Consider the following 19,969-nt stretch of genomic DNA (forward strand, 5'->3'; position numbering starts at 1 on the left):
CAAAATGGCATCTCCCGCGCTTTCCTTCCTTCCCGCGCTCGCCCGTCTTCTCCGCTGCGGCTTCGCAAAATGGCGTCTCCCGCGCTCTTCCTTCTTCTCCGCGGCTCAATGGCGCCTCCCGCGCTCTCCCTGCTTCTCCGCGGCTCAATGGCATCTCCCGCGCTCTCCCTGCTTCGCCGCAGCTCAATGGCGTCTCCCCTTGCTTCGCCTCGCGGACCCTGATCAGCCCGTGATCCCTGGCTGTGCTCTGCGCCTTCTTCTCTTGATATTTGTCGACGCCGCTCAGTCTAGAACCCGGCTGTTTCTTACCCTCTCTCTCTCTCTCTCTCCGGTTTTGCAGTATTTTCCCTCGACGCCGCTCGGTGATCAACCCCCAGCTGCGCCCTGCTCTCTTCACCCTTTTTCTTACCCCGTCGACGCTGCCCGGCTCTCTCTCTGCCGTCGGTCGGCTCCAGCCGCCGCTGCTCGGGAAGGGTCTGCTCTGGACCTGTCGTCGGTCTCTTACTGCTCGTTGTGGCTGGGGAACCAAGCCCGGCTCTCCACAGCCTCCCCAGTGAAGTTGGATCTCTGCCTGACTGCTGGGCGGTTGCTCGCGGTCGACGCCCGTGTTCCTGGACTCGACTTTTTTTTGTTTAATGTTGCAGGTAGATTCGCATCAACACTCGTCGCCACTGTTAGATCCGTGGTTCAGTGGATAAATAATTACACGGATGCTGTACATAAACAAATAACAGGTCTTTACTGGAGGAGGACAATCTCTAGACTGGAGTACAGAGGCATGCGCACAGCTTATATACCGGTGTGGTTACTGCCGGTACTACAGTATACAGGAGCTGTAAAAGGTAGTTCTGACTTAAAGCACATACACTACAGTCACAGTCACAGAGAAGATCATGACTTTGCTTAGGGCTGTCTTAGTGCTGTGGGAGGGGCGGAAACCGGACCATAGGGATTGAAAAAGGAAGTTGTGGGAGAGATACGCCTGGACCTGGGAGGTGACAACACCTTCAAGGAAGTGGAGAGAAAGGGGAAGTTGAGGATGGGGCGGTAGTTGGCAACAAGAGAGGAGATAATGGTGATGTTGAAAGAGAGGGGGACAATATCTGAGGACAGGAAATCATTTACAATGTTAAGTAGCATGGGGGCTAGGAAGGGAACTTGGTTGCTCAGGAGTTTGGTGGGAATATGGTAGAGGGAGCAGGGACATTTATTCCAAGTTGCACTATCTGTACTTGTGTATCATTAACTTATACCTAGTGAAATCAAATATGCATTTAGCATTTATACGCAGTTATATTGAGTATACATCAGGCATTTATACCCAGTTATAGAGTCAAACATTTAGGGGTCGATTTTATCTCAGGTGCGGGGAATTGGCGGGTTCCCCGAATTTAGTGATTCCCACACAATTCTAAATGGGTCTGTGAGGTTGATGCAATTTTAACTCAATTGGCCAATTGATTTCCAGCGTGTGGGAAGCCTTGGCAATTGAGTATTTCCAGTCAGAAAGTCGCAGAATATGACGTCATCATTGCTGCTGCTTTTAAGGTCCACAGCAAGCCTTGCTTCCTCTGCAGGCTCCCAAACTTCACCATCCAGTCGTGAGTGGTGGTGGACAATTAAACAGTTAACAGGAGGAGGAGGCTCCAAAAATATCCCCATCCTCAATGATGGTGGAGCCCAGCACGTGAGTGCAAAAGACAAGGCTGAAGCATTTGCAACTATCTTCAGCCAGAAGTGCCGAGTGGATGATCCATCTCGGCCTCCTCCTGAGGTCCCCAGCATCACAGATGCCAGTCTTCAGCCCATTCAATTCACTCCACGTGATGTCAAGAAATGGCTGAAGACACTGGATACTGCAAAGGCTATGGGCCCTGACAACATTCCGGCAATAGTACTGAAAACTTGTGCTCCAGAACTAGCTGCGCCCCTAGCCAAGCTGTTCCAGTACAGCTACAACACTGGCATCTACCCGGCAATGTGGAAAATTGCCCAAGTATGTCCTGTCTACAAAAAGCAGGACAAATCCGACCCGGCCAATTACCGTCCCATCAGTCTACTCTCAATCATCAGCAAAGTGATGGAAGGTGTCGTCAACAGTGCTATCAAGCGGCACTTACTCAGCAATAACCTGCTAACTGACGCCCAGTTTGGGTTCCGCCAGGGCCACTCAGCTCCTGACCTCATTACAGCCTTGGTCCAAACATGGACAAAAGAGCTGAACTCAAGAAGTGAGGTGAGAGTGACTGCCCTTGACATCAAGGCAGCATTTGATCGAGTGTGACATCAAGGAGCCCTAGCAAAACTGAAGTCAATGGGAATCAAGGGGAAAACTCTCCATTGGTTGGAATCATACCTAGCACAAAGGAAGGTGGTTGTGGGAGGTCATTCATCTCAATCACATGACATCACTGCAGGAGTTCCTCAGAGCAGTGTCCTAGGCCCAACCATCTTCAGCTGTTTCATCAATGACCTTCCCTCCATCATAAGGTCAGAAGTGGGGATGTTCGCTGATGATTGCACACTGTTCAGCACCATTCGAGACTCGTCAGATACTGACGCAGTCCGTGTCCATATGCAGCAAGACCTGGACAACATTCAGACTTGGGCTGACAAGTGGCAAGTAACATTCGCACCACACAAGTGCCAGGCAATGACCATCTCCAACAGGTGAGACTCTAACCATCTCCCCTTGACATTCAATGGCATTACCATCGCTGAATCCCCCACTATCAACATCCTGGGGGTTACCATTGATCAGAAACTGAACTGGACCAGCCATATAAATACTGTGGCTACAAGAGCAGGCCAGAGGCTGGGAATTCTGCGGCAAGTGTCTCACCTCCTGACTCCCCAAAGCCTTTCCACCATCTACAAGGCACAAGTCAGCAGTGTGATGGAATACTCTCCACTTGCCTGGATGAGTGCAGCTCCAACAACACTGAAGAAGCTCAACACCATTCAGGATAAAGCAGCCTGCTTGATTGGCACTCCATCCACCACCTTCAACATTCACTCCCTCCACCACCGGCGCACTGTGGCTGCAGTGTGTACCATCTACAAGATGCACTGCAGCAACTCGCCAAAGCTCCTTCAACAGCACCTTCCAAACCTGCGACCTCTACCACTTAGAAGGACAAGGGCAGCAGACGCGTGGGAACACCACCACCTACAAGTTCCCCTCCAAGCCACACACCATCCTGACTTGGACCTGTATCGCCGTTCCTTCACTGTCGCTGGGCCAAAATCCTGGAACTCCCTTCCTAACAGCATTGTGGGTGTACCTACACCATATGGACTGCAGCGGTTCAAAAAGGCGGCTCACCACCATCTTCTCGAGGGCAATTAGGGATGGGCACTAAATGCAGGCCTAGCCAGCGACGCCCACATCCCATCAATGAATTAAAAAAAAAAAAATTAAGATGGCACAGGAGCCTGCAGGAGCAATGGCCAGCGGGAGGGCCAGATCTGCCCCCAAATTTGATGAGGCTTTACTGCAGGCATTACTGGATGGTGCTAGGGCCCACAGGGAGGTCCTGTTCCTTTCTTCAGGGAGGAAGAGGCCTCCCAGTCAGACCAAGGCTGTGTGGCTACAGGTGGCAGGTCAAGTCAACTGCTTGGGGCTCACACGAAGAACGTGGTTGCAGTGCAGGAAAAGATTCCATGACCACCTTCGCACTGGAAAAGTAAGTACTGTATGATGTTTCCATCACCCTCAATCTGATCCCCATTGCCTTTCCTCACCAGCACTCAGCATTAGCAATCTCTTCCTGCACATCCCACTAGACACTCACATCCATGCACCCTTAGCCATTCCCTCTCTCTCTATGCTCACATTCACAGAACTATGCCACCATGCAGCCCTCACACTCCCTCTCACTCTGATGCTTTGAACACAACTGACAACACACAGGGAGGGCCCTTGGTATTGCAACCTCACTCCATCTTTGTCTCCTTCTAAGTATCTATGCTATGCAATCTCTGCACTCACTCCTTCATTCTCACTCAACCTCCATGTCTCCCTCATTGCAGGAAAAGAGAGCTCACAACAGGAGAGAGCGAGCCAGGACAGGAGGAGGGCTGCCCTCATTAGCTCAGCTCACCTCCTGGGAGGAAGGCGTCCTGGAGATTGCCGGGGCTGACCGAGATGTGGCCATTGGGGAAGGACAGGCAGGAGCATCCCCGCAAGCTGGTGACAGAATAGTTTTTCCTCTCTCTCATTGGCATTGCATGAGTCGCTGATAATGATTCTGAAGCTACATCATATGGACTTATGATCATCTGCAAAATGCAATGTGCATGTAACCTTGGCATCACATCTCTAACTTTTTCCTTGATTCCCCCACAGGACCATCGAGAGCCCCCGTCCCCAGTGTGTAGGAGGAAGAGCCTGAGCAGCCGGACTCCTCAGAGGAATCTGCAACCTCTGAGGGCGCAGCATCAGCAGAAATAAGCGCACCCAGCACCAGCGCAGACACTCACACCTCGGTGGGACCTTCGGGACATAGAGTAGAGTTGTCACCTGGTGTATCACAGCTCACAAGTGAGCATCAGCAGATTGTGGAGACAGGGACAGCAGTGGAGAGTCCTCGTCGGAGGGCGCAGGACTCTGCCAGCTCGGCTGAGCTGCATGTCGACCCTCTGCCTCTGGGTCCATCCGTAAGATCAGAGGTGATGGAACTCCAGGCGCAGATGCAGGAGTCTCTGGCAGGTTTTGTCTCTAGGGTCGCTGCGAGTGTGGAGCGAATGGAGGAGTCCATAGCGAACATGAGCAGAGCCTTTGTGGAGTCATTGGCGCATGAACGCATCAACACGGAAAGGATGGCTACCTACGTGGAAATGATTGCTGCCTCCATGGTAAGGCTGGCTACGGTAGAGGAGAGGAAGGCTACAGCCATAGAGGAGGTTAGTCGCCAGGGTATGGAAAACATGGTGAGTGTTCAGAATAGAATGACATCTCTTGAGGAGCGATGGGCATCTATTGAACAGAGAAACCAGACCTTCATGGAAGTCCTTCTGAGTTGGACTGCCATTGTGGATACGGGTCCCCATGGCCCCCCTGATGTGCAGCAAGCTGCTCTCAAACCACTTGCAGGCACTGAGGGGGACCTGACCCATGAGAGGGAGGTTGGTGGCAGACCTCAAAGAAGTGGGGGCTCCTCTCCAAGTGCTCACACTTCCATGCCACTGCAGAGCCCTCGGTCAGAGCCCCACCGGAGTACACACCCAACAGAGATAGAGGTCTCAACCCCTGCACAGCCGCAGGAGCAGCAAACTGCTGGCGAGCCCTCACAGGCTCACCATTCCAGAGGACGCCCGCCAAAGGTGTCGAAACAGGAGCAGCAGGAAAGTGAGCAAGGGGCCTCCACATCTGCTGAAGCCACAGGGGAACCACTACGTAGGAGCACGCGTAAGAGGGAAATAAAGCACAAATAGTCATAAGGGTAGTCACTTGGGTGAAATGCTGTGTATTTTGTGAAAATGCCATCAGTTGTGTGTTTTTCATAAAAACTCTGATGGCAGCTTCTGCAGTTGTGGCATGTGTCATTTCGCGAATGGGGCTGGAGGTCCTCTAATGCCAAGAGGGGAAGGAAAAAAAGGCCTCCCATGCTTCTGGTAGGTGCCTCAGTTGAGGAAGCGCTGAGTGAGGCTGGCGAGAGGGATCTCGCAGGAGGTCACACTGGAGAAGTGTGTGAGGCTCCAAACTTCCACAGCTGTGGTTAGGCCTGGTAAAAGTTGCCCCAGACCTGAGACAACAAAGTCCTGCCACCTGCAAATGATGACTGATCAAATCTCCTCTTTTAATGTTGGACCTGCAGCTGATAGTCAGCAAGCCAATAGTGCTCACGCCAGGTTTCACAGACGTGATCCCCCACCAGGCGCGTTTTACGTGGGAAAAGGGTTAAACAGGCAAGGGCCTGTTAAAATGGGATTATAAAGGCCAATCAGTGCTGTTTAAGGGCCCTAAAGACCAGTCCCGCCTGTTGCAGGCGGGACTGATTCGGGTCAATCAGACACACCTAGGTTAAAATGGCGTGGAGGCGGGAACCAGGCGGGGGGGGGCTGGTGGGGCCCTGACCCATAGGTTTTGCGATTTTAAGCCCCTGCACGCCTCACAGCCCGCCTGTCGGCTGCTTTAAAATCGAGCCCTTATACTCCATTACTGTATATAGAGCCAGACATTTATGGTGCTTCATCAAAGTGGACAGGCTCAGCTCAGCTATAACACCCTCCCAGAAATATCCTGCTGCCATTCACTGTCTATGCTCACCCATGAAGAAAAGATAATTCAGTGAGGTATTGTTGTTTGTGCAACCATACCCTAATAAGAGACAGCACCTTCGAGAAAAGAAGAGAAGAAATTGGGAGGTGAAAGAAGAAAATACGCACTTGGGAGCTAATGAAACTTGAGTTCAGAATCTGAGATACTGATTTTCAAGATGTCTCTGCCCTAAAAAAAATAATTTCAGTTCTTTCAGCCAAATGAGCTGAACTCAACATTAGGTCATACATCTTTGGTTGGAACTGTACGCATACAATCCTGTTTGAAACCCCAAATATGGAAGTATTCCCTATAATAATTGGTCCTCCAACTCTGTGCCACAGCCCTAAAGAAGCCTCACGTATTCCGAATGGAATGACATTGCTGTTGGTCGGCAGCGATCAAAGAAAGACGCACATCTGTGCTGACAAAGTGGAGACTTAGTGCCACTTGGTGGTCAAAATAGGAATTACAATCAATTGTGTTTTTCACAATTGGAAATAAGGGCTTCCTCTGCATGGCTTAGCAAATTCATCCAGGAAACACTGATAAGAAAAAAAATGAATGAAAATAGTTAGTGTAGTTAGTGTGGTCTATTGGAGCACTTGGCACACTGCTCCACAGAATGATGGGACATGGGTTTCTGCACACAACCCTTCCCATACTCAGTTCAGGATTTCAGCGGTGCTACAATAGACAAACATCTGGAGCATTTCTCCAGAGGGAGGGATTAAAAATCAGAGACACAATTGCCACGGCTCTTTTTTTTACATCTGCCATCAGACATTTGAGAGCAGTGTTGGGGCAAGGACTGGGAGCAGGTTGTTTGGTGCCAGTCTCTGTATTGGCACTGATGGGGTTAGATGAAGTAGAATGGGAGCAGGCTCGTGTGAAGCATAAACCCCGGCATAGACCAGTTGGGCCGAATGGCCTGTTTCTGTACTGTAAATTCTATGTAATTCTATGATGAGTGGCACGAGAAGGTCCATAAAAAGAGAAATTAATTTTAAATTCTATAAAAGGGAATCTTGTCCTGTCAGTAAATTAAATCTGCCATTTATAAGAATGTAGAGCATATCGCCTTGAAGTATGTGGTCGGGCAATATTTCTGTTAATTTAATGTTGGAACTAATTTCCTTTAAGTGTACCTTTACACATTTTATGCTTGTCAGGCCTAAAACCATAGTAAAATACAGAATAAATGGTTGAAAGAAAGAAGGAATGGCAAAAAGAAGCCCATATTAAAAACTCTTAAGAGTATTACAATCTCTTTCATATACTCTTGCTAAATGCTGTTTATTTTGTCTATTAACTTCCATACGAAGCTTGTCGTGGTAAGTGTATAATAATATGGAGAATTTCTTTCTATGAAGTGTTTCCTTTAATGGGTTATAGGGCCTCTCCGTTATTGTAAATGATAATCTAGTGTTTGTTGATCTATTTGTCCAGTTATTGAAAACATCACACACATTCTTCAGCTGTCATTATAAATACAAACCTGCAAATCTTCAAATGGAATAGCCTTTGTGCCACAGCATACTTTACATCTAGTGTTTTGAATGTTGCGTAAAGGTTTTATATTTTACTGAAGTTTAGTATGGTGTTATATACATTACTTGTAATCAAACACAACAATACAAGTACCCTAAGCAGAAGAAAAATGTTTTTTCTTTTAATGGCATATAAGATCCAAGAATAAAAAAGGGTTTTTGTTAGATAAAACTTCAGTTAAGGTGGAAGTAACATAAAGTCTCTTGTCACTATAGTTACGTATTTTTTTAACCAGGTTTGAATACACAATGGTCAGTGATGTAATTACATTGATTACAGCTGCTGCCACTGATTTTTTTTTTGTAATTTGTTTGAAAATTAATTTTATTTCAAAAAATAAATAAATAAATCTAAGTAACCAGTATGGTGGCAGGTGAGGTGAACTTTCACAACAGGGGTTGTTCCAGGAACCACTCTGTGCAGCAGCAACGTCCGAGATTTAAGTTAATAAAATCCTATGTTAATAAGCCTCTGGATAGGGAGGAAGAAAATCTCTCATCATTGCTGTCTCCCTGCTGGCTAATAACATAGTAACATGGTGTTTGACTGCATCAGCCCTGTGATCTCGCTGAGTGCAGATGTGTAGACTGGAGGCAGCTTAAGGGAAATAAGGCAAAAATCATTTAAATAAAAACACAAAGCATTATATTACTCCCAAACAGTCCGGCAGACCCTGAGATTGGCAAGAAGCCATTCGTAGTTGAGTATTATTACAGAACCTTCAATAGCACTAAGGAACTTCTCCAGTATTTAATTATCTTAAAATTAATTTGCCTACCTAACAGTCACCATACCCCAAAGTAGTTAATTATATGTAACGTGCTTTGAGATATTTCTGAGAAAAGAAAGAGAGATGTGATAAGGTGATAAATAAATGCAATTTTTAAATGATTTTTCCATCTTATTTCTACATATATTTTTTAGAGGACATTGTTTAGTGTACACTATTAAACTGAATGTAATATCTTCCAACACAGCATCTATAGAATATCAGGCCTTGGAAAAATGACAAACAGAAAGCTAGAGTGACCTCTAAAATGACAATAAAACATTAAGCATAGTAGTAATTTAGCAATTTATTTTTTGTTTATTATTTACTCATTATTGACAAACTTACCAGAGAAGTTCCTTAGTGCTATTGAAGGTTCTGTAATAATACTCAACTCCGAATGGCTTCTTGCCAATCTCTGGTCTAGTGAGAAGGAGGAATTAAAGGAAATCAGTATTAGTAAAAAAATAGTGCTGGAGAAATTAATGGGACTGAAAGCTGATAAATCCCCAGGGCCTGATAATCCGCATCCCAGAGTACTAAAAGAGGTAGCCATGGAAATAGTGGATGCATTGGTTGTCATCTTCCAAAATTCTATAGATTATGGAACAGTTCCTGCAGATTGGAGGGTGGCAAATGTAACCCCACTATTTAAAAAAGGAGGGAGAGAGAAAACAATGAACTACAGACTGGTTAGCCTAACATCAGTAGTAGGGAAAATGCTAGAGTCTATTATAAAGGATGTGAAGTTATCCACTTTGGTAGGAAAAACAGAAAGGCAGAGTATTATTTAAATGGTGATAGATTGGGAAATGTTGATGTACAAAGGGACCTGGGTGTCCTTGTACACCAGTCACTGAAAGCAAACATGCAGGTGCAGCAAACAGTTAGGAAGGCAAATGGTATGTTGGCCATCATTGCAAGAGGATTTGAGTACAGGAGCAAGCATGTCTTACTACAGTGGTACAGGGCCCTGGTGAGACCACACCTGGAGTACTGTGTGCAGTTTTGGTCTCCTTACCTAAGAAAGGATATACTTGCCATAGAGGGAGTGCAGCGAAGGTTCACCAGACTGATTCCTGGGATGGCAAGACTATCGTATGAGGAGAGGTTGGGTCGACTAGGTCTGTATTCACTAGAGCTTAGAAGAATGAGAGGGGACCTCATTGAAACTTATAAAATTCTGACAGGGCTAGACAGACTGGATGCAGGGAGGATGTTTGCCCTGGCTGGGGGGGTCTAGAACGAGGGGTCACAGTCTCAGGATACGGGGTAGGACATTTAGGACTGAGATGAGGAGAAATTTCTTCACTCAGAGGGTGGTGAACCTGTGGAATTCTCTACCACAGAAGGCTGTGGAGGCCAAGTCACTGAATATATTTAAGAAGGAGATAGATAGATTTCTAGACACAAAAGGCATCAAGGGGTATGGGGAGAGAGCGGGAATGTGATATTGAGATAGAGGATCAGCCATGATCATATTGAATGGCGGAGCAGGCTCTACTCCTGCTCATATTTTTTCTATGTTTCTAGATCACATTTTTCTTTAGCCTCCAATCTGGTTTACTGATTTTTCACAAAAATAACCAGCTGTTGTAATAATCTAGTTTGAAAGTGAACTATTATAGTGTTTAACTCAACTTCTCTGCATCTAAAGGTTTCCAGAAAATGACACTGCAAAGATCAACGTCCCTGTGATGACAAACACAGAAGAAAATTGCCAAACGACCCAGCTCGGCAGCTGTTCTGGCCACCTCCGCTGCAATGTTTCTGAAGTGAACTGTGAGCTACAACGATCAGCGGTGAGCACTCCTACAACCCCAGAAGAAGCCCACACATCCCAAACTGCACATCGCGGAAGCCAGAGCTGGGATACATCATGTGTTCAAATGCAAAATGCAGCCACAAGCCAAGAAAACCTGGACTGCAAACATTCTTCTGTGCCGCTGAAAGTGAACGAGAAGTCTCCTGAGGAACTCAAGTCGGAAGAACTTGCCAAGGAGATCATTGGCAAAGATAAGTCTTTGGCAGAGATTTTAGATCCAGACTCAAATATGAAGACAACCATGGACCTAATGGAGGGCATTTTCCCCAGGGGCAGCACGGTGAGGCAGGAGGCACAACACAGAAGGCCGAGGTTACAAAAGGTGGTCAACAAATCTGTATCTGAGGAAGATAAGTAAGTTGCAAAGCTTTGTAAAGGGCGGGATCTTGTAACTGTCGGACAACCACTAAATAATGTTAGCAATGTGATTGTGTCAATGCTGTTTAGCAATACATAAACCATATGTTGAATTTTTCCCTCTCCCATTGGTGGCAGCAAAGAATATTAGTGCAGACTCTGTCCACCCTAACACCCAGGGAACAAACAGAGAGATATCTGTTGCCCATTGGTAATGTTAACAGTGTAAATGTCCTGTTTCTTAGCGGTGCAATGTTCTTGACTTTAAGCAGCTGATATTACTACCTTCTCTGGGGAATATGGCTATTCTGCTATTCTCAGGACACTATACTTGTTTTAAAATATGTATATACACACACAACAGGCAGTATATTAGGTTTGCCCATAGGCTCAAGGCTGCCATGAAAGTTTTCAATGCAACGTGTGCCCCACATACCTAATATATAATGTGTGTGTGTGTGCATATATTATACACATAAACGTTTGTGTTTCTGTGTGTGTCTATACGTATTAAATTATTCTGTGCAAAATACAACATTAGTGTGTGTCCCTTAAATGCTGCCAGGTGCAGTTGCCCTGCATTCTTAAAGTGAATGGTGGGGTCACAAGATAATTATGGATGAGGGAGGCCATGTGTGAGAAGAAGAATTTCCTGATATCTGTCCTAAAAGTACCCGTCTCCAGTTGGAATCTGTGACCCCCCTTGTTCTACTCCTGCAGTTTAATTTAAAGTAATATTCTGGGTTAAGTTCTTATATACCTTTAACAATCTTGTATACCTCAAAAAGATCACACCTCGGATGCCTCCTTTTCAGGATGATAAGCCCATGTTTCTCATAACTCAGACCCCAACACCAGGGATTAGCCTCGTGCCTCCTTCTCTGCACTAGCTGCAGCGCTTAAATGTCTCTCTTGTTTCTTGAAGACCAAAACTGTCTGATTATTGCGAGGTTTGATCATTACATCCTTTGCTTCAGTTAGAGTTCATGGTGCAGATGAGAACTCTGGCTTTGTTTTATTGTCAGGTCATTTAACAATCTGTTGACATTGGGGGATTAGTATGTTCTTGGAGAGAAGCAATGCACCACATTTTAAGATTTTGCATCTGTAAGAAAGGGAGCCCAGTGCAGGATTTCAAAAGTGCAAATTATATTAATTTTAAGAATCACTTCTTAAACAATTCACGCTTTCCTACATTTCCACCTGGCTGTTAGTTTGTATTTAGTTTGTTTTAACCTAGCTCTCCGTGATCTGCAGCTTTGGGAAAATAGAAGTGGAGAATGTGGGCTGGCCGTCAATCATGTGGGAAGAATAACCCAATCAGGTGACGATGGCGTTGCAAAGTAAGCGCATACTGATGCGTGATGAGGAAGAGCCAGCTGCTGAAGAGGAGAGAGCACTGGCTTTTCAAAAGCTCAGCACTAAAACAAAACCTAGCTGGCTCTCTCTCCCAATAACTATGTATGTACAATTAAAATTAACAAAAGGGGTAGGTCTGATTTTCATCCAATGTTTCTTGCATCACATACTTTGCAGAGCAATTGACATTACCACTTTCTTAATCCATAAATATAAGAAAGTATAAAAATGTAAATGATTAAATGTAAAGTCAGTAAGTAAGTGTCCAGTCTGCTGCTGACCCATACAGACCAGGTAGATCCTCGGATTGATTCCCAGCTGATCTTAGCCAGGCTGTAGTTGCTTTTATTGGCCTTGATGCCCTTGAGTTAGAGAGGAGGAAAAAATGAGTTTGGGATTCCTGCTCTTGATCACCATCCAACGTTACCTGCTGGAAAGTACTTGTGTAGACATTGAATGAAGACCGTTTTGGGTTCGGATGTGAATACCCCAAGGTCAAATAACCAGCCGATGATCACTGTCTACATTCAGACCCAGAAAGAATGGCTACTTCATAGAATCATAAAATCATACAGCACAGAAGGAGGCCATTCGGCCCATCGCTCCATGGGCAAGGTGACCAGTGACAGTGATCCTATACCTTGGCACAAGCTAGGGCCTTTATCAGCGAGTGGGGGAGGAGGGAGAGAATAATTTTTTTTAGAAAGTTTTTCAGTGAGAGGACATGCCCAGATAACTCGTGTTTTATTTTGTTAGATATAATGCCTCTTTAAACCGTTCCTAAATAAAACTGCTACCTTTTTTATTCTTTTGAAAACTTTTGTGTCCCTATATAGTGACTAAATCTTTAAATGTCCTCCCTTATATTTAGGAAAGAAGAAACCAAGAGGGGAGCAGCTTCGGCTCATTGTCCCACTTATTATAACACGTCTGCCCTCAAAGCTGAACTGATGAATAAAATAAAGGATATGCAGAGAAATGCTGCTGAAGATGAGGACGAGGAAGAACCAGACATCAACGAGAAAAAGGTACTGGCATTTTAGAGCTTCATCACTAAAAGCAAAAGCTGGATGGTTGGCTTCTCCCAGTGGCTCAGTCGCTAGATGCACCAAGCCAGTGTAAATCGAACCCATCAGGACCAGGAAGATGTTGGCTTTGATTCCTGGTTTGTGCTGAGTTAGCTGATCTCAGGCATGGCAGCGGGTAGGACACTACAATTGGCCTCAGCATCCCTGAGCTAGGGAGGGGAAAAGCAACCAGGTTTCCCATTCTTGATAGCTTTTCAGTGTTCCCTGCTGGAAATAACACCAGGCCTCACTGCGATAGCCTGCACGACTCAGTATGGAGACTCTTACATGAAGAATGTCAGAGCCTTCAAGACAGAAGGGTAAAAATGTGTATGTATTGACTATTGTATTTGGCTATCCCTAGTTTCTAATTTGTAAAAGAGTAACTTAGCCAGTATGCATTGTAGCTAGCTATCACATGTTCCCTATGATGTGCCTTGTAGAATTTCTTCCAACCCTCTACAGTGCAGAACAGTTACTTGAAAATAAAATCATTTTTCTTTGGTTGAATTTTGACCACTTTCATCAATTTGCTGCATATTAAGATATGGCATGTAGAGATATTAGTTTGCAACGGCTGAAGGACCTGTGTCCGGAAGGACCTGTGTCCTGAAGCTTTCTTCAGATCGCTGCCACATTGTCACATCCAATCATTCACTATTATGAATCTTTTGGCGTGGTTTTCAGTGCAGCCGCAGAAAGTAATCTGGTGTCATCTGATGCCCCTTTATATCTCAGAAGTATGTCAAGTAGAAGTGATTCATACTGGAGCTCCCAGTGCTGTGGAATCTGGTCCACTTACATTGCAGGGGTATTCCGTGATTTCTGCCTGTCTGATTTTCCTGAAAGCTGAGGAAGGTGTGCTGAGGCCAGTGATGGCAAGATCTGTATCACTGGCCGGCAGAGACAGACTCTGCAGTAACAAATGGCCAAAACAAATGGTGGTCGATTGCTTGCTGCCAGAGGAATAGGGGAAAACCATCTCTTCGGGGGGTCCTCTGTACCACTGAAAGCAGTGGCACCATCTCATTTACTTTGCAGCACTGTTGCTGAAATCAGGCAGCCACTGATGATAACATTGTCATGTAAAGAAAGAAAGACTTGTATTTATATAGCGCCTTTCACGACTACTGGACGTCTCAAAGCGCTTTACAGCCAATGAAGTACTTTTGAAGTGGAGTCACTTCATATACTGTGCAGTGTGGCTCGAGTCAACAGTAAACCAAAGTATGCAGTGAATGAGTAAAAGTGCTCAGAATTAGTTATGTTTTTCGAACGTTTAACAAATGGCTTCCAAAGGATCGATTGTGGTTTCTGACTTTTTTTCACTAATTTAATTCTGATTTTTTTTCTTTCTTCTTTGTAGTCTGAGCTAATTGAAAGCATAACAAGTAAACTTCAAACCCTGCGTGAAGCCAAGGGGAGCCTAGCAACTGACATTAAACTGAACAGTGCTCTGGGCGAGGAAGTAGAGATCATGATTAAAGGCCTGTGCAAGTCCAACGAGTTTGAAAAGTACAAGATGTTCATTGGAGATTTGGATAAGGTCGTAAACTTGCTGCTTTCCCTCTCTGGGCGTTTGGCTCGAGTGGAAAATGTCTTGAAGACTCTCGATGAAAATGCAAATGCTGAGGAGCGTGTACGTAAACTGTTGTTTTAAACTCGTGCTATCTTTTGGATCGATTAAGATTATCCCCATAGACAATCAACAGAGAGAATTTTAGATCCTATCATTTAGAAGCTGTAAAGTGTATGAGGACTAAAATGTTCGATATTTCTGCCTCAGGATAGTGATAAAATGACTGTGGTAGTCTTCAATAAAAGGGAAGTTATGCTTCCCCCGTGGGCTGGTGGTAAATGCAATATGTAATGCAGACCAGAAGGGTACCACATTTGATTCTTGACTCACAGTGGGGCACAGTTTCAAAGGTACCAGCAGCCATGCATTACTGGCGTAGTCTTCATGGGTGAGCCACATCATAAGTGTAAGCATACTATTGAGCCATGGGGGGAATGTAACAATAAAGAAAAGAAAGACTTGCATTTATATAGCGCCTTTCAAGACCACCGGACGTCTCAAAACACTTTACAGCCAATGAGTACTTTTTTGAAGTGGAGTCACTGTTGCAGTGTGGGAAATGCCGAATACCATCCTGTTCTCTGCCTGTTACAGCATGGGTGACTAGCATTTGGCGTGCTGCAGGAACCCCAACTAACTTTATTTTCTCCCCTTTCCCTTGCTGAGCCCTACTGTAGGTCCCCCCATCACCAGCCCAGCTGAGATTGTCTAATTTGACTCAAACCAGAAATCAAACTGGAGTCTTTCCTGAGCAGTGAGCTCCGTACCATCCAATGCAGTGCATTAATAAATTGAACAACTCATTTTGGTTTTTCAAATAACACCATCAGGATGTACAAATGTCAAAACTACTCCCATAAATGTGTGATGTTTGTTACCCCAAAGCAAACCATTTCAGTCACCTCCAGCACCGTAACACAGCTGTAGACTACAGCTTCCGATACTGATGCTTCTGCACAGTTGACAAAAAAGGAGGAGCATTCACATGAGATGAAATGGTGGGCCAGTCAGTTCTTCTGTTTATTGGGAAATGCCACCTAACAGTCCAGCTTGGAATTAGCAACCCCTGAGGCACATACACATGTGGATGAAGTGGTAGCTTAAACCTATGAAGAGTGTGAGAAACAAGCAATCAAACCACTGTGGGACTGGTCTTGAAAGCACCATTTGGATGAATGAACCAAAAAGGGGATGTTGCCTCATCAAACTGAAATGAGCTAAAGTATTGTTAATATCAGTAGTTTTAAGGGGCAATTTTTGGGGGGGGGGGGGGAAGGATTAAAGGATATGCTGAGAAGAGTAACTGAGATATACAGACCAGAAAATCCCAAGTTAGATTCCCAAGCTAGCTAATCTCAGCTGGGCAGTGGTATGTATAATAGAGCTAGTCTCAACACCCCTAGGTTAGGGAGGAGAAAGGTAGCCAGGCTTGCTGTTCCATATCACCATCCAATGACCCCTATTTGGAAGTGTGTGGCTTGAGCATAATATTGCGATTGGCTGTGGTGCCCTCTCATAGTTACTTGCACCAAAACAATGGCCACATTGATAAGCTACTGGAGGCCAAGTAGTGCCTAAGGATCTGTACCCCAGCAAGGAAAGGGGAGGGTAGAAAATTGGACAAGAGAGGGAAAAAGAATGGGCTTGTTGGGCCTAATTGCTTTCTAAATCCTTCTCATCAAAAATTCTCTCTTGGCGTTGATACTAAAGTTGTGCATCTGATGTTTCAGAATCTATTGAATGAGAAGCGTAGACTTCTGACCAGTCAGCATGAGGACGCAAAGGAACTGAAGGAGAACCTGGATCGCAGGGCGCGCGTGGTCCTGGATATCCTGGAGAACTATTTGATAGAGGAGCAACTCCAAGACTACCAGCACTTTGTGAAGATGAAGGCAGCGCTGCTGATGGAGCAGCGAGAGCTGGATGACAAGATTAAGCTGGGTGAGGAGCAGCTCAAGTGTTTGTTGGAAAGCCTACCTGCTGACTTTGTATCACAAAGGACAGCTCACTCATCTGTCAGCCACCCAGAGCCTGGAACCTCGCTGCCAAAATTTACCTCTTCGCTTTAAAAAGAAAATGTAAGGACTTTTATCAGGTTTTAATAGTAAATCACTCAGCGAACAAGAATGAGAGGGGATTCTGGATGTAGAAGACAGCATATTTAAATTGCTATCAAAATCTGTATTTTAAGGAAACAATGGCTAGCATTTTTTGGGCAGAAGACACTCCTTGTGGGAAATTATTATGGACAAGTCTGCAGCAGCACAAAAGTTGAAAATCCCCATGAGGAGAAACACATGCATCTTTTCAGAAGTGATGTTTGAGATGCTTTTTAAAAACCCTACCAGAGCACAACAAAAAGTCTCTGCTTACAACTTATTTTAAAAACAAAAACAAAACATTTTGTAGCCTTGCCAATAACATCAGAGAATTACTGCTATTTATAATTTTGAAGTGTAAGTTTTTGTACATACGCTGACCTTTCTGCTCAATTGCGTAGGAAAAAAAATCTAATTTTGTAAGCAAGTAACTTTTGGAGAAGAAAAAAACGACCTTTAGTCACAAAAAGTGATTGCAATCTTCTGAGGTTTTGTTTTTTTATTAACGATGAAGGACTTAGGACCATCTGGAACAGAGAAAGCTGCAGCTTGGAGAAGCAGTTCAGAATCGTATACATTGACGATTGACCGATTCTTTCAAAGTAACGTTGGGTGATGATCAGTTTCCACATCATTAAATACAGTCCAAACTGTCAATAACTGTCACTTTTCAAGAGTGTTTATAAACTTAAGAAATTTATATATATATACATTTTTGTCCTAAGTTTGACAATTACATGTTAGATATGACCCCCAGTAGGTGGGTAATCACCCTTCTGTACAGCTGGTAGACATTAATGACCACTGAAGACCATTGAGCATTGGTGAGCATTGCAGAAAGGCCAGAGAAATATTTATACCGAGCTTGGACTCTATTGAAAATGCATCTATAGATGACCGAGGTCTGTGGAAAAAGTAGAACATTGTTTCTCAGAAGTGTTCTCCGTGTATGAAGGAAATCAAAATAAGTACACTACATAATCGAAGCTCACCTGTTTTCAGAGTGTTCCCGTCCCTGTGTGCATAATGTGATGTTAATCGTAGTATTGGAAATGCAGTTTACAGTGCAGATGTGCACAGCTTCACCCACGGAGCTCTATTTATGTGGGTTTGCTAATGCATTGGCTCAGTTAGGTAAAACCTATGGCTTTTTTAATGCTTGCTTTTTTTTCTTTCCTTTTAAAATACTCGTTTTTCATATTCTGATTTCTCAATGTACTGGGCTGTGTGTAAACCACTGTACATAATACTAACTTTCTGAAGAGCAGACACTGGTGTAGAAGACGTGATGAGGTGTCCATTTCTCAGCCTATGTCAGATCTGGGTTTTAGGTTTTTTTTAAGCTTTGTTGCTGCATCTGACGATATGTTTTTGTAACGGATAATTGCTCGTTCTCGATTGTAACGCCAATTTTTTTTATTCGGAGGTTGATGACTTTTCAGAGTTCAATCACAACTTGGCTATGGTCGCAGTTGTACTTAGTCAATATGTTTCCCATAGCCATTCTGAATCTTTGTCCAGACAGTGATGTGAAACACACTGCAAGGCTTCTCACAAATCAGCCAGTAGTACGGTATGTGAAATAAATAAAAAGGAGTTTGCTGTACTTCTCACGTCAAATGTTTTGATGAGATTTGTTCTCAAACAGAAATCATGACATTGGAGCTTGTAAACCACTTACTGCTACAGACAATAAAAATGATGTGTGTCGGTCAGTTGGTTGTGTGTTTTGTTTCCTGCATGAATATCATGTTGGAGTGTACTTAAGACGTTTACCAGGATGATTTGCCTGTCCAGAAGTAGGCTTTCATTTTTAAAGATCCCTTCTATTTATGAGCAGAGAGACATAATGTTCTGATACTCAGTAACATACCCTGAGCCCCACCTCCTACTTTCTGAATAGTTACCATTAATACGTGATGAATAGCTTCATGGATTTGATCCCTAGCAATTGTAGAGTTTTTGCCTAGAGCGGAGAAGGCTAAAGGATGACCAAATAAAAGTTTTCACAGTTAGGAAGCGTTACAATAAGGTAAATAGTGATGGGTTGTTTCCACAGGTTGGCAAGATGGTAACGAGAGGTTAAAGAAATGTTTTACCCAGAGAATGGTTAGAATGTGGAGTTCTCTGCCACAAACCATTGTTGAAGTAGAGTTGGTAAGTATATTTAAAAGGGAATTAGTTACTTGAAAAACAGCAACATTAAGAGTTACGGGAGTTTAGCAGGAGATAACCTCCATTTGAAAGAGTAAGCCTACCAAATTCTCAGCAATATGTTAGTGTTGCACTGTCTCTCTCTTCTGGTTGTCATTGTGCTGATGTACATTGTTTTTGCAGTTATTAGTATTAAACTTTTTGAATCAGATCCTCTATTTTTTTAAATTCCAACAATTGTCTTAAGAACAAAAATAATAAATTGAAATATTACAGGCAATTGTAAATGTTGATGTTCTCCCAAGTCAGGTAAAAATCTGTGTTATATTTGAAGAAAAAAACTTGCATTTATTAAGCACCTTTCATGACCTTAGGATGTGCCAAAGCACTTCACTGCCAATGTAGAGCTTTTGAAGTGTAGTCACTGTTTTAGGGAAATGCATCTATTCCAGTTGTATTCAGTTAGTCTTTTTTTTAAACAAGTTTACCAACTTTTTCCATGTATTGAATAAACTACCTACTACAATCTTGCAAACTTGTAATTTTTAAAGAATAGTTCTGGAACAAGAATTAAAAAGATTTAAATTATATTTCAAGGTACAGTATTATATAATATGGTACAAATTGACTAAGCCTTTAAACCTAGATCTAAATCTACAGTCCTCCACTGAGGTCTCCCAATGGTGTTTAACAGTGAGGCCTATTGGAAGAAAAACTAAACTGAGATGGCCTGGGGTTCCTTAGGAAAGAATAAAAGTAGTGAATGTTCAGATAGTGAATTGATTGAGGGCACTGGTAGTGGAAACATAGGATTTTAACCCAGGCTGCCCTTATCAGATTGTTCTTCAGGAAACATTCGTAATCAGGTGAGTGCAAAGTACTCAATAAGATTGAAGTAGAGAAAACATTAATTGGTCTGTAGTTATTTAGATCATCTAGATTTCCTG

At 43.9% G+C, this 19,969-nt stretch overlaps 1 protein-coding gene across 3 annotated transcripts in view; it reads left to right on the forward strand.

The window, feature by feature from the left end:
* Positions 1-18,578, forward strand: part of shroom3 (shroom family member 3) — a 646,471-nt gene extending 627,893 nt beyond the window's left edge. For all 3 annotated transcript variants that reach the window (XM_085964404.1, XM_085964424.1, XM_085964414.1), the window contains 4 exons: positions 10,240-10,761; positions 12,995-13,151; positions 14,557-14,829; positions 16,500-18,578. In XM_085964404.1, coding sequence (XP_085820530.1) covers positions 10,240-10,761; positions 12,995-13,151; positions 14,557-14,829; positions 16,500-16,838 — 1,291 coding nt within the window. In that variant the 3' untranslated portion in view covers positions 16,839-18,578. The remainder of the gene's footprint in view (positions 1-10,239; positions 10,762-12,994; positions 13,152-14,556; positions 14,830-16,499) is intronic.
* The last annotated feature ends 1,391 nt before the right edge of the window (positions 18,579-19,969 follow it).

Source organism: Somniosus microcephalus, chromosome 2 (genome assembly GCF_052327205.1).
Source record: "Somniosus microcephalus isolate GS21.2 chromosome 2, FLI_Smic_1.0, whole genome shotgun sequence".
NCBI classification, from domain to species: domain Eukaryota; kingdom Metazoa; phylum Chordata; class Chondrichthyes; order Squaliformes; family Somniosidae; genus Somniosus; species Somniosus microcephalus.